Source organism: Echinops telfairi, unplaced genomic scaffold, assembly GCF_000313985.2.
Source record: "Echinops telfairi isolate 266 unplaced genomic scaffold, ASM31398v2 ScPeMD7_7468;HRSCAF=8506_0, whole genome shotgun sequence".
Taxonomy (NCBI): Eukaryota; Metazoa; Chordata; class Mammalia; order Afrosoricida; family Tenrecidae; genus Echinops; species Echinops telfairi.
Genome location: NW_022111369.1, coordinates 50913293 through 50927643, shown reverse-complemented (window position 1 = coordinate 50927643; position 14351 = coordinate 50913293). Strand labels below are relative to the sequence as shown.

General features: G+C 38.3%; 1 protein-coding gene across 5 annotated transcripts in view; it reads left to right on the top strand.

Moving 5' to 3' along the window:
* Positions 1-258: 258 nt before the first annotated feature.
* YTHDC1 (YTH domain containing 1) overlaps positions 259-14351 on the top strand; it is a 75610-nt gene continuing 61517 nt past the window's right edge. For 4 of the 5 annotated variants that reach the window (XM_004703171.4, XM_045284360.1, XM_004703170.4 and 1 more), the window contains exons 1-4: positions 260-565; positions 8897-8998; positions 9145-9473; positions 9595-10003. In XM_004703171.4, coding sequence (XP_004703228.1) covers positions 538-565; positions 8897-8998; positions 9145-9473; positions 9595-10003 — 868 coding nt within the window. In that variant the 5' untranslated portion in view covers positions 260-537. Of the gene's footprint in view, positions 566-8896; positions 8999-9144; positions 9474-9594; positions 10004-14351 lie in introns of all 5 variants that reach the window. The other variant, XM_045284359.1, reaches the window with a different exon arrangement.

Genomic DNA, 14351 nt, shown 5'->3' with positions numbered 1-14351 from the left:
TCAGCCAGCCAGTCTCAACCGAGCGCTTGGCGAGGGTCCACCCGTGAAACTGCGCAACCGCGCGACGCAGCCTCTATAACCCGGGTAACCGGAGGCCGGGGACGCGGCGGGGGGGCGGGGCGACGCGATGACGTCACGATGCTTCCCTCCGCCCCGTTTCGCCCTGTCCGCACTGTGACGTTCCCAGAGAGGAACGAAGCGTAAACAGCGCAGGGCATTGTGGGAGCGGGATTGTTTCACGCAGGAAGCAGGCTCCATTTTAGCACCGCCCGCAGCCGCCATCTGTTCCCTTCCCTCCCGTGTGCCCCTCCCGCCCCGAAGCCCAATTGGGAAGCCTGGGTCCAGGCCGCAGGCGCCTGGAGTGAGCGGAGAGGAAGGTAAAAGGGAGAGGAAGGGTGAGCAGTAGACACTAGGTGAGAAGCGCGCGGCCTGGCGGACTGACCGACGGACGGGCCCGTGCTACTGTTGTGGCGCCCGCGCGAATCACGTCGAAGAGGCGGCAGCCGCAGTAGCAGCAGCGGAAACAAGAGGGGAGCAATGGCAGCCGACAGCCGGGAGGAGAAAGGTTAGTTCGGAGACGTGGCGGGCGGAGGCGCGGCGCGGGCCGGGGACCCCGGGGCCTTGGTCGTTGCGGGGGCGGGGGGCGGGGAGGTTAACCCGCGCGCGCGTCGCCGGAGCCTGCCTCCGACGTTTGGACACATTGAAAGGGCCAGGCCTGCCCTTTCGTCCGCAGTCTCCGTGTGGCCTGATACGCCTAGGGGTTTTCTTGGATTCCGATTCTCCTTTTTCAAATTAGCTGTGTTGGGCGTAGTTGAAATGTGTGGGCCTGCAAGGAATTGCAGGCCCCCAAATGCTCATTTCCTAGTAGGACTATGCGGGTGTAATGCGCAGGTTTTTAGGTGAAATGTCTACAATCCTGAATGCCCTTATCAGAACCGGCAATGTAGCGAATGAGCAATTTTAGAAGTGCACGTGAATTACCAATCCCGAGAGATCTACAGTTAATTTCAGGGAGTTCGTGTTAATTAAACAATGATTAGTGCCCGTTTTGTACCTATTTGGGAAGTAGGATTTTTTTAGGGGGAAGAAAAGATCATTAGGATTTAAGTCTTGGCAAATAAACCCTCGATGTTATTTTGATAGAAACGCTGTGTGTAGATCCGAGAGGGCACAACCAGGAACCAAATACGTAGGTGGAAATTGTGGAGAGTACGGGGGAAAAAAATGTATGGGAAATATAAAATTTTAAGAAAAGATGTTTAAAGAAAGGAATGCCTTTTGATATATTGACCACCCTAGGTCCTGGAAGTGTTGATGTAGATCCTGTATGTAGCATTTTAGACAGGAGTCTTTCACTTTCTAAATTTGGAAGGATTATAACTGATGAAAATGGGACACAACTGGTGATGTGTAATAATTTACAGTGTAGTTAATTATTTGGAGTGTGGGCTTTTCAAAATTGATTTGAGTTAAACACACTTTAGGCTTGCTGACCCTCTTAATATTCTTGTTCCTTAGTCCAGAGTCTTCATATCTCAGTGATCTTTTTCCTCCTCACGGCGGGACCAAATACACTTCAAAACACAAACTGAGCCAGCCTTGTACCAAATCAGATTATCCAAGAGTCCCACTGCAGTTAAATTGGTGGTGGCGGGTATGTGTGTAAAGATATCTTAAAATCACAGTGCTAAGTGTTGAAAGCATTTTAATACACGACTGAATTTTGTATCCTTTTCATGTATGGTTTGTTTATGTTTTATTAAAAGATCATTTTATTGGGGTTCTTACAGTTTACCAATCTATACATCAAGCATTTTTTTACATATATTGCCATCAGTAATTTCTAAACATTCACTTTCTATTGAGCCCATGGTGTTAGCTCCTCATATTTTCCCGCCTTTCCCCCATTTCATATGCTTTGAGAGGAAATTTGATTATTTTGAAATAGTAACCCATAATCCAAAAAGTATGGATGTGGGGAGGCAGACAGATTTGATTCAAGTTTTAGTTGGAGCCTGGAACAAACTAGTTTCTAGGAGCCTTATCGTTGATTTTGACTTTAAAATGGAGATAGTAAGGCAGGTAGTCATGTGATTAAATAGCAACATCTATATATAACAGTTCATAAAATCATAGTTTCTACCCAAAAGCTTTTGGTTTTGCCACCCTTCCCCAGTCACGCTGCATATCCAGATGCAAAAATCTGCTCTGGGCTTTCTGGCCTAAGTCACTACTTCATGACAGTGTTACATACTGCTGCAGGGTGGCCTTTACAAAACACTTTTGTCTTACTCTTCACAAATTGTATTTGTAATCGAAGGTCCAACTCATTTAAGAGGTTTTATAAAATTCTTGTCTACCATATCTTTTCAGTGTTCTTTTTCCCTGCGTTAGACTAGGAAGAGAATAAAATTTGTATGCTAAATAGATTGGAGTTTCAGAGGAGAAAAGTTATGGATTTCATCAGGGTTGATTCTTGTTTAAGCAGGAAGAATTAATTCAGTCAACATTTGCTGTGTCAGTTTATGAGCTGTATATGAGTGTGGTTGTGATAGGGTAAGATAAACCAAATACAAAATGTGTAAAATTCAGTATTTGAATTCTTTGTTGGGTGGACAGGAAGTTGGAATGTTTTACAAATGGGTTTTGAGATGAAATGGGGGCCCAAATATGTAGAGTTAATAGTTGTTAATGGAAAGTAGTAATATCACATTAGTAAATTACCCAACTTCTACAGGAATTGCTTATTTAAAGTTGGAAGAGGAAAAGTTCTGGAATAACCCACTTTACAAATAGGGAAGCTGAGGTACAGAGCCTCTTATATACTTGATCTATGTTACTTACCAAAGAATCTAGAAGTAGAATGGATACTTGTTTCCTCCTCCTAACAGATGATTTGGGAATAGTGGGAAGCAAGGTTTTTTAAAACAGGTTCATTCTTGTTCTACCCTCTGCAGGGAATCTGTTCCACACCAGATACATTGAATCAGAATTTACATTTTAACAGTATCCCCAAAGGTTTCTGTAGCTCTTCCCAGATTCTTAGGAGCCCTGGTGGTATAGTCAAGACTCTGGGCTGCTAACCTCAAGGTCAGCCGTTAGACACCACTAACCAACTCTGCTGGAGAAAGACCCCTGGAAGGAATGACAGCCTGAGAAAGTCACAGGGGTGGTGGTGGTGGTGTTAATACTACAATGTCATACATGGCCGTTATGAGTTGGAATTGACTGGATGGCAGTGAGTTTAGAGTGGATCCAGATTTTTACTGTGCTTATGCATATAGAAGAAAGACCTGGAGATCTTGTTTAAAAATGTAAATTCTAGTTCAATGTATAGGTGGAAGTGCAAGATCTCAGTAGGTCCAACTGGGAAATGACCTGTTTGAAACAGTTGAAAGGCTTAATCAGATTTCTTGGGAGTTTTGGACTTTAAATATTCGCTATTTCTTTAATAATTGTAATCTCTAAGAAACTGAACTTATATGATTGAACAGGTTTCTATATAACTGATCAAATCCTTCTGATTCCTGTGTTAATTCAAAAAACTGGATTTGGAAAAAAAAAGGAAAGAAATATACCATTGTTAAATTCAGTGTTTTTAAACAAGAAGTAAGTAAATAGGGGGCTTCAAAAGTTTTTGCAAAAATGGAATGAAAAGATAACAATTTTTCCATTAACTTTTTGAAGCTCCCCTCATAAACATCTTTTCTAGTGTTAAAAACAAACCCCTTGTAAATTTTATTTTTTAAACTCTTACCAAGCTTTCTCTGAAGAACTTAATTATTAAGGCACCCGGAGTATAACAGTTACACCTTTCAGAAATGACACTACTAGACTGGAAGGTCCATGAGGGCCAGAAGTGTATCTTGTTCACAAAGTTCCAGGAGTGCTGTTAATTTTTTCTCTCTGCCATCTTGTTGATCCCTGTTCATAGCAACCCTAGAATAGAACTATTCCTGTGGGTTTCTGAGATTCTCAATCTTTAAAGGAGTAGAAAGTCTCAACTTTCATTAGTGGTGCAGCTGATGGTTTCAAACTGCTGGTCTTTTGGTTAGTAGCCCAGTGTGTGACCCATAGTGCCACTACAACTCCTTTTATGTTGGGTCTTAATGCCCTGAATACATGATTATTATATGATCTGCATTTGTATGATAGTCAAACCTCATAGTTTTTCATTTTAAGTTTTACGTGTGTATGTACACACACATATACACATGTATATTTAGTCTTCACATAAGTTATTTTAGGATAAAATTGATGATCCTGGTCCATTTAGTTAGTGCTTTATGACGCATAGAGTATACAGTTGAGAACTTACTATATTTGTTTTACCATCTTGTAAAAGGAACATTTTATGTTTATGATAGAAGTAGGATGGACAATTAAATATGCTATCTTTTATATCAAAGGAGCACTGACGTGTGGGTTATGCCTTGAGCTAACTGTAAGTCAGTGGTTCAAACCCAACAGCTTCTTTATTTTCAGCCTTGGAAACCTACAGGAGCAATTTTACTTTACCTATAGCAGTGGTTCTCAACCTTCCTAATACTGAGACCCTTTCATACCGTTCCTCATGTTGTGGTGACTCCCCCAACCATAACATTATTTTCATTGCTAATCGTAACTGTGATTTTGCTACTGTTATGAATTGGGTGACCCCTGTGAAGGGGTCGCGACCCAGCAGTTGAAAACCGCTGCCCTATAGGGTCACTGAGTTGGAGTCAACTGGCATTTTTTAAATCCTTAGACCTCATTTGTGTATAGTGTGGAAGACGAAATTTGAGTGAGATAGGAAATAAAAGTCAATTTTATTTAGAGGAATGACAGAAAAATAACTGAGAGGATGGTTTACAAAATATCAGAAAAGAGATTTCAGGAAATTTTGTTCCAGAAAATCAAACCAAACTCAATGCCGTCAAGTTGATGCCGACTCATAGCAACCTTATAGGAACAAGGTAGACTGACCCTTTGAGTTTCTGAGATTGCAACTCTACAGGAGTAGAAAGCCCCATCTTTGTACCTCTGAGTGGTTGATAGTTTTGAACTTCCGACCTTGAAGTTAGCAGCAACACCACATTACCACTAAACCACCAGGACTCTTTTAGCCACCTCTTAAAGGGCCTACCCCCCAAAAAGGGGAGGGGGTCTTATCAAAACTGACTGTAGTATGCCTGCTGGCAGGCAGAGAGGTCAGCTCAGAAGTTCATGATGGCTGTTTTTTGGAATTCCAGAGGGCTGATCTTGTGATCTTTATATATATTCTTGGAGGACATTGGATGATCACAGAGACTTATGAAGACATTTCCAGAATATTGAAAACAGAAAAAGGCAGGAAAGTTCTGCAGATTCCCCCCCATCAAGACACTGCTCTCTCTGCCTGCATCTGCTCATCCTTTCAGGATAACGAGCTGTGTAAGAATTTCTCTGGGAAACCATACCCCATCTACCCTACAGCCCTGATTTTTTTCCCCTTCAGAATTTTCTGTTCCCCAAATTTACTATTTAAAAGGAGCAGAATTAGAGGCCCTGAAGGACACTAAAATTCTCTCTAGCATGTATACCAGTGCAAAATTCTTTAGCCATCCACAAAAGACGTGGCAGGGTTTATTGTAATCTGATAGAGGTAGGTTAAGTAACTCATCAGGAGATGATGAGTTTACCACTCTCCTTTCCTGTTCATAAATACTTATCTTTTTATAAATGTCTTGTAGTGAAACTGGAATTGAATAAGACTCAACTTTCCTGAAGATACCCAATTACTTGGGAGTGACCTGGATTCCTTATATTCCAAACCAAATATCTTTCCCCTATATTGTTATATTTCAGTGAATACATACGTACTTTCAGAGATGAAAGTAAGTAAGAACATAGGATAATTTATGGCAGGTTAATAAACTGTGTGTAAAAGGCCTAAATATTTTAGACTTTGGGTCACATAAAATCTTTGTTTCATCTTATTTAAATAAAAACAACCTTAAAGATGTAAAACTCATTCTTAATTTGGGCCAATATATCTCCCCCTCCCTCAAAAAAGAGTGAGGGGGAGCCATTGGCAGCATTTAGCCCATGAACTTTAAGATTGTTGTTGTTAGGTGCCATTGAACTGGTTCTAATCCACAGCAACCTTGTGCACAACAGAAGAAAACATGACCCAGTTCTGCACCATCCTCATAATTGTACCTGTTCTTGGACCCATTATTGGAGCTGCATGTCAATCCATCTCCCATAGGACTTCTTTTTTCTCTGCTTCACTTTATACCAAGCTTGATGTGTCCTCCAGGTTCTGGTCTAAAATATGTAGTCTAGCCATCCTTGCCTCTAAGGAGCACTCTCGCTGCAGACAGATTTTTTTTGTCCTTTTCACAGTCCTTGGTACCTTCAACTCAAAAATGCGTCCTCCTTTGGTCTTCCTTACTCAATGTCAACTCACCTATATATGAGACCATTAAAAATAAAGTGCACTTAGTCCTCAAAGTAGTATCTTTGCTTTTCAATACTCTAAACAGATCTCGTGCAGCAGATTTGCCCAATATAATGTATCATTTGCTCTTGACTCTTGTTGCCATGAGCAGTGATTGTATATCCAGGCAAGACAAAATTCTTACAACTTTAACCTTTTCACTGTGTATCATGAAAGGTGTTGTGGTAAGAATAGGCTGTTATTCGTTGTGTTGAAAGGTTTACATGTTTCCAAAACTAATTTTTGAATTTGGTTTATATAAATATTAAAGCTTGTTCAGACAATGGTCTCATTTCTTTGCTAAGGGAAAACGTGAATTAGGGATATCTGTAATTTAACATGTAAAATTCTGCAATGCTATGTGTGTGTGTATATATATACATATACATATATATGCAAAGTATATAATACATAAATGTTGAGCCTTTTGCTCAGGTATTTCTAATACCATGCTAGTGATTCAGGAAAAGATTTGTCTAGTTCATTGTTTATTTAATGGCATATTTGTGGTACTGAGCTCTTTGGGGATTTGCCCAGCTTATCCATATCTTGGGAAAATAAAAATTGCTGTCTATACTTTGCTGTTTCTTTCCTTGACTAACCTGCATTTGTGGTCTTATTTTCTGTATTTTTATAATTTTCTTTATAGTTTTCTACTTAGGCTTTTTTGTATTTTCACTTTCTAGGAGAAATTTGTCTTTTAATGTTTAATCAGGACTTTTCTACATTTTAAATACAGAAAGTTCTTCCATCTCATTGGTGGAACCTAACAGCATGTTAATACTGATTACCCATAAGTTTTTATCTTGAAATGGTGATTTCCTTGAATTCTCTTTTGTTTGAACATTGCTATTTAAGGTATGTTTTGTCTATCTCAGTTTGGTTGACTATTGTATATCCCTTTGATGAACTGGTAAAAGTACATGCAAATGTACTAGCAATTAATTGTAGGAGTTGGCAGATCTCAAACCCCACTGACGAGTTTGTAGACCCCATATTAATAATTGCTCTAACCAGGCTTTGGTGTTACCCTGGAGCCCTATTGAAATTTTGCCATCATCAGTTTTGGGCACTTCTTTGCCATGTCTTCAATTTGGAAATATTTTTGATAATAAGAGTAAGTACTTAAGAATTAAAAACATTTCATCTTAACTTTAGTGCATTAGCAAAAAGAAAATCAGGTCAAAGTGGTAGATATTTGCACATATTTAAATATTCACTTTTTTATTTTGGAGTTGATGGCGGGGTGAGCATTTGGGGGTAGCAGTGAATTTTAAGTTAGGCTCATTGAATATGTTGATATAGTCACAACTCACTTCCTATGGCTAGTTACACATTTACAGCCCATACCAGTATCTTACAAACTTGTTTGTTTGTGTACCAGGCTCATCACTAGGGAGCTCTGGAGGCATAATGGTTACTCATTGCACACATAACTGCAAGGTCAGCAGTTTGAAACCATCAGCCAGCTCCAAGGGAGAAAGATAGAACTCTCTATTCCCTTAAAGAGTTATTGTCTTGGAAACTCAGAGGCAGTTAGTTCACTGTCCTATCGGGTTGCTGTGAGTCAGCATCAAATTGGTGGCAGAGAGAACACATCAATAGTTTTTTTTCTTTAATTTTCATATTGACCCTCTTACCCATGCAGAATGGGTACAATAGTAAAAACAATTTCTTTTCCCCTTGGATCACACATTATCCAAATACTGCATTTTTTTTACATTTGTGTTTTCTCTCAGTTTATATATACACACACACACACACACACACACACACACTTAACATGCATAACTTTTTCTCCCTGAATTTTTAGGCAGATGCAGACATGATGGCCCTTTGCGCCTAAATATTTATGTACTCATTTTTTAAAAAAAATAAGGTCTTTTTAACTTAACCATATTATTATCAAAATTTTAGGAACGAACATTAGAATGCATGCTATAATCGACAAACTTAGTTCAGATCTGCCAATTTTCCCAATTATATCCCAGATCCTGCCCTACATTCCTTTGTTTTGTATTTTTACATATTCTTTAATCTGGAATAGTTCTTTAGTCCTGGGCATATGTGGAGAATACACTTTAGTTTGAGCATAGGATATCCTGTGACTAGATTAAACATTTAAAAAATTTCCCTAAGGTACCACACAAGCACTGTTTTGTTCTCCCATTTTGTTGATTTGTCCCTATTACTGGTGACACGTTTGATTATGTAAGCTCATTGTGAACGGTAAGTATCTTGTAGGGAATATGCAGCCATGATAACTCAAATGGGGTTATATATTCCTGACTTTGTAGACCAAAGCTCTGTACCAGCTGGAGTGTCTTGATCCAAACACAGACTCTTTGAGGGTTATGCTCTGACATGGCCTCAACATAGTAAATATTTAAAAAATGATTTTCTAAATATCTTAAAATTTTAATGTTTTCTTTTCAGATGGGGAGCTTAATGTTCTTGATGATATTTTGACTGAAGTACCAGAGCAAGATGATGAGCTGTATAACCCAGAAAGTGAACAAGATAAAAATGAGAAAAAGGGTATGTAAAGTTTTCATTGCTTTGCTAAAATAGCAACAATGTAAATGAAAGAGATTTGATTGTTGAAGAAAGTGACTAGCTTTTGTATTAGATAAACAGAATACCACAAACATTTTATTTCTTTTTTTTAAAATCATATTTTTAAGGATCAAAAAGAAAAAGTGACCGAATGGAATCTACTGACAGCAAACGACAAAAGCCTTCTGTTCATTCAAGACAGTTGATTTCAAAGCCACTGAGCTCGTCTGTGAGCAATAACAAGAGAATAATTAGTACAAAAGGAAAGTCGGTCACAGAGTATAAAAATGAGGAATACCAAAGGTCTGAAAGAAACAAACGCCTAGATGCTGATCGGAAGATCCGTTTGTCAAGTAGCGCCTCCAGAGAGCCCTATAAGAGTCAACCTGAAAAGACTTGTCTCAGGAAAAGGGACCCTGAAAGGAGGGCCAAATCTTCCACACCAGATGATCCTGAGGTAGTAAATGTTATTGCAGATATAAAACAGAAAGCCATTCTTTTTGAGGCTTTTAGAACTATTTATTCACCCTACCTTGTCTGTTATGTGACTGCTGATTCCCTTTTTCTTTAAACATCAGAGAATTGGGCTTGATGTGGATAGACGAGCAAGCAGATCCAGCCAGTCTTCTAAGGAAGAGGTGAACTCTGAAGAATATGTTTCCGATCATGAGACTGGCAGCAGTGGCTCTTCTGATGAGCAAGGCAACAACACGGAGAATGAGGAGGAAGGAGTGGAAGAAGATGTGGAAGAAGATGAAGAGGTCGAAGACGATGTAGAGGAAGATGAGGTCGATGAAGATGGAGAGGAGGAGGAGGAAGAGGAAGAAGAGGAGGAGGAGGAGGAAGAAGAATATGAACAGGATGAGAGAGACCAGAAGGAGGAGGGAAATGATTATGACACTCGAAGTGAGGCTAGCGACTCAGATTCTGAATCTGTTTCCTTCACAGATGGATCTGTCCGATCTGGTTCAGGCACAGATGGATCAGGTACTACTTTTTATATGTAAAAATTGACCTTGAGTGTGTTTAAATTTGAGTTACAAACTTTTGAGAACATTGAAGGGATGTTAGTATGATTGTTAATTGTTAAGTATTATAATAAATACACATAAATATTTAGGTTTACCTCAACGGCATTTCCTAGCTGTACATTAGTATAAATTGCATCCAAGTCTCATCCATTGTTTCTCTATAAGGAAATGTATTTCAGGTTTTTAATGTAAAGTCCTTAAGAGTTTCATTCCTACTTACAAATTTCTCAGTGAGTTTCTTGAGAATTGTCTGTGATTGATGAGCAGAATAAGCAGGAGCATTGTGGTGGCAAGAGTCCCTCTGGTGAAGCTTTCCTTGGTGTTTTGCTGCTAAAACTTTGGCTAATGTTCTCAAAACACATTAATAAGGAGATAGAATCTTTCTTTGCTCTTTCAGAAAGTCAACTAGCAAAATGCTTTGACCATTCAAAAATAACTGTTGCCATTACTTAGATCTTGACTAACCAGCTTTTGTTTTTACTGGCCTACTCCACAACTTGGTAGGCATTATTTGTCTCCAGGATTGTGTTGGTAAAGCCATATTTTCTCCCGTTAACAGTTCTTCCAAGAAATGGTTCACCATTCTAATCCCACTTACTTAAATTATTCCCTTGGAAGTTCTCTTTTCCTGTTGCTTATCTGGGCTTCACAACTTTGGCACCTATTATAAGCAGAAAATTTGCCCAACTTTTATTTTCAGTCAGGATTATGTAAACAGGACCAATTGAGATACTGATGCCCATGGTGCTAGCTGTTTTTGCTATTAAGTCATCCGTTCTCTTCAGTTAGGGTATGAACAAGACTTAATTTTTAGGTTCCAGATCGATAAGGGCATTGTGTCACCCTTTCTTAAAATGAGTAATCCATTTGTAAACTTTTCTTTTTGAGTCATTGTGCCCATAAACGTTTGTAAGTATCATTGATTTCACTGTTCCACTCAAACTATGACATAAATTAGCTGTTAGGTTTTTTAAAAAAAAATCATTTTATTAGGGGCTCATACAACTATTATCACAATCCATACACACATCAATTGTGTAAAGCGCATTTGTACATTCATTGCCCTCATCATTCTCAAGACATTTTCTCTCCACTTAAGCCCCTGGCATGAGGTCTCAAAATAGAGGCTTTTTTCAGACTGTTTTATGCTTCTTAGTATATGTCTTACTAAAACCTGCTGAGGAATACTACAAAAGTTAATACAAGTTATTTTCGTACAGTTTTTAAAATCCTTGCATATTTTTTCATAATACGAAGTTTTCATGAACTTTTGGAAGACCACTGGTATGTCGTAATGATTCTGTAAATCAATTTTTAAAAAAAGTGTTAATTGCCATATTAGACTGTAGTCTGAACAAAACAAAGGTATGTGAGAAAAACATTTAGGATTTGACCAAATTCTTTTTTTTTCTACTTAAGAGAAGTCTGCAGTCATTTTGTAGAGAAAGGTTTCATTCTGTTTACATGGTCTGCCCTGCAGAGAAATTTTAAAGTTGCGAGATCCATTTATGTCAATACCCAGCTGTTTTAAATGCCATTATTCCATATGGTTACTGCCTTTAAATAGGCTTGGTATTGTAATTATGTCCATGTATGGTATTTTCCTCTTAGCTTTCAGCACTATGTTAGAGATGAAGTCTTTTATAAGCCTTTTTATGTGTATATTGTTGTAGAGCCTATTGAGTTGCTTTTAACTCATTCATCAGAGCACACAGCACTGCCTGGTTTAGCATCATAATTTTTGCTGTGTTTGAGATTATAAATGACCTCATCCTCACAAATACTGTGTTTGAACCCAATGTTTCCCCCATTGAGTCAATTCACCTCATTGAGGGTCCTGTTTTTCTGACAGTCACCATAATTCAAAGGCATTAATTCTTTCGTCTTAGTTTGTTCACCTTTCATAGACATTTGGAGTGAGTGACAATAATTGTGGCTTAGGTCAGTCTTGAGTGACACTAAAGTGCTTTTTGCAGCACATTTGCCCCATGCAAAGGCATTTTTGTGATTGTTATTTCTATCGGTGTTGATTGTGGGTGCACATAAAAATTCACGTCTTTCCCTCCACTTATTGGCCCAATTATGAGGATTTTTGTTTATTATGTTGAAACATCCAAGTACACATAGGTGGAGAAGCAATTAGTAATGAACTGTAAAAGGACAGATAAAAGTAAAATCTTAAATCTACGTAGAGATTACCATTTTAAAACTGGTTAAAACCAGAATCTTCCTCAAAAAATGGTAAAACATCTTTTCTAATTGTTAAATAAGAATAGAGGATTGCTCTTCTAAGTCAGAGGAGTTGCATTTTGAAATAGATTTTGTCACCCAGAAATTTCGTGACACTGACTACATTGTTTAAGCACCCACTAAGCCAGTGGTTCTCAACCTGTTGGGTCGCCACCCCTTTGGGTCGCCCAGGCGTCGTCCAATTCATAACAGTAGCAAAATTGTAGTTATAAAGTAGCAACAAAAATAATTTTATGGGTGGGGGGGGTCACCACAACATGAGGAACTCTATTAAAGGGTCATGGCATTAGGAAGGTTGACAACCACTGCTCTAAGCTGAAGTTGCCTTATTTGTAAGTGAAACTAACAAATTCTATGAGCTTGTGAAGATTAAGGGGATAATTTATTTTAAAAAAATGGAAATTCAATTGCCATTAAATGGATGCTGACTCATAACGACCCTATAGGAGTGTGTAGAACTGCCCTTTTGACTTTCTGAGACTAACACTTTATCCGAGTAGAAATCCCTTTCTTTATCCTAGAGAGCAGGCCAATGATTTTGAACTGCTGATGTTGTGGATCACAGCCCAACACATAACCACTATGCCACCAGGGCTATTTTATGTATTTGAAGCATGTGAAAAAGATTTTACTGTTTTTAAGGGGATATATAAACATGATCATTGATGATTCTTTTTTAGCTATTATTTTTATAAAAGTGCTTATTTTTTCCCTTCATATTTGTTGTCCGAGGCAGGTTCAAGGAAAAGGAGACATACCATGATAATACTTAAAATAATAATATAAACATAGGAGAGCCTTATTCATATGTTGTTAAACACACATAGCCATGCAAGTGCACATGTGCACACACACACACACACACACAATTTAAAAACGCCAAACTAGTCTTGAAATGGTACTTACGTGATGAATAATCCAAGCTTTCGATTTAATGAAGATTTCTACTTTCCTGTGGAACTACATACTCCCATGAGGTCCAGTACAGCTCATAGCAACCCTGTGGAGTAGAGTAGAACCTGTTGGATTCAGCGGCTTTAAATGCTTATGAGAGCACAAAGCCTTCTGTTTCCAACTGCCGACAGCAGCCACTACATAGTTTTTAACACGTTAGGTCTGAATTTCAAGTGAAATTTTAGGAGCATTAAACAACGGTCAAGAATAATGGAATTGTACAGACAAAATAGCAGAGACAAAAGAAAGCATTGACCACTTGAAGGGTTTATTGCAAAGCGCTGGATTCTGGGATTAAACAAGATTTTAAAACAGCATAGAAGTTAATATAGAATGGGATTTGGAGCTTGATAGTGTGATGAGGAATGATAGTTTTTTTTTTTTACACCAACACTGGTGCATAGAAGGGAAACAAAATTTTTATTGAAATAAAGGGATGCTGGTGCATAGAAGGGAAACAAAATTTTTATTGAAATAAAGTAGTGAGTTCCATTGGAGATATTTTTTTGCTTTAGAAAGCACTTTTATGTAATAAAGCCTGTGAAAGCTGAAACCAGGGTAAATCAGAAATTTGCCAGAGAAAGGAAACACATCTTTTTCACTAAAACTGATATAAAAGTGTAAGACCTCAGTTTGTCAAAGTGGAAAATTGGGAGGCCCAGGAAAACAAGTCATGCTCCTAGGGTTTGGGGCTCTAACAAGTTTCACTGTATAGACAAAACTTCTGTTGGCATAAATGGCTGGTGGGATAAATGGCTAATGCTCTGGGCTGCTAATTGAAGTGTTCATGGTCTGAGGCCAAGTTCAACTAGAGGCATCTTGGAAAAAAGACCTAGTAACCTACATCTAAAAAAACCAGCCATTAAAACCTTGTGGAATAAAAACAGTTTTAAGCTGATAGAATTAGAATCAACTTGATGGTGGTTTTATATACAGGATAATTAAGTTCCTGATTTCAGTTACAGGCATGTGTGTTTATTTGGTTGCAACTTAAGTGAGAAACAACAAAATGCCCTTATTTTTGAACAGTGTCTTTGAAATGAAACATTCTGAAGAAATTGAAAGGTCAATAGAAAGATAAGCAATGACTAATAACTTAA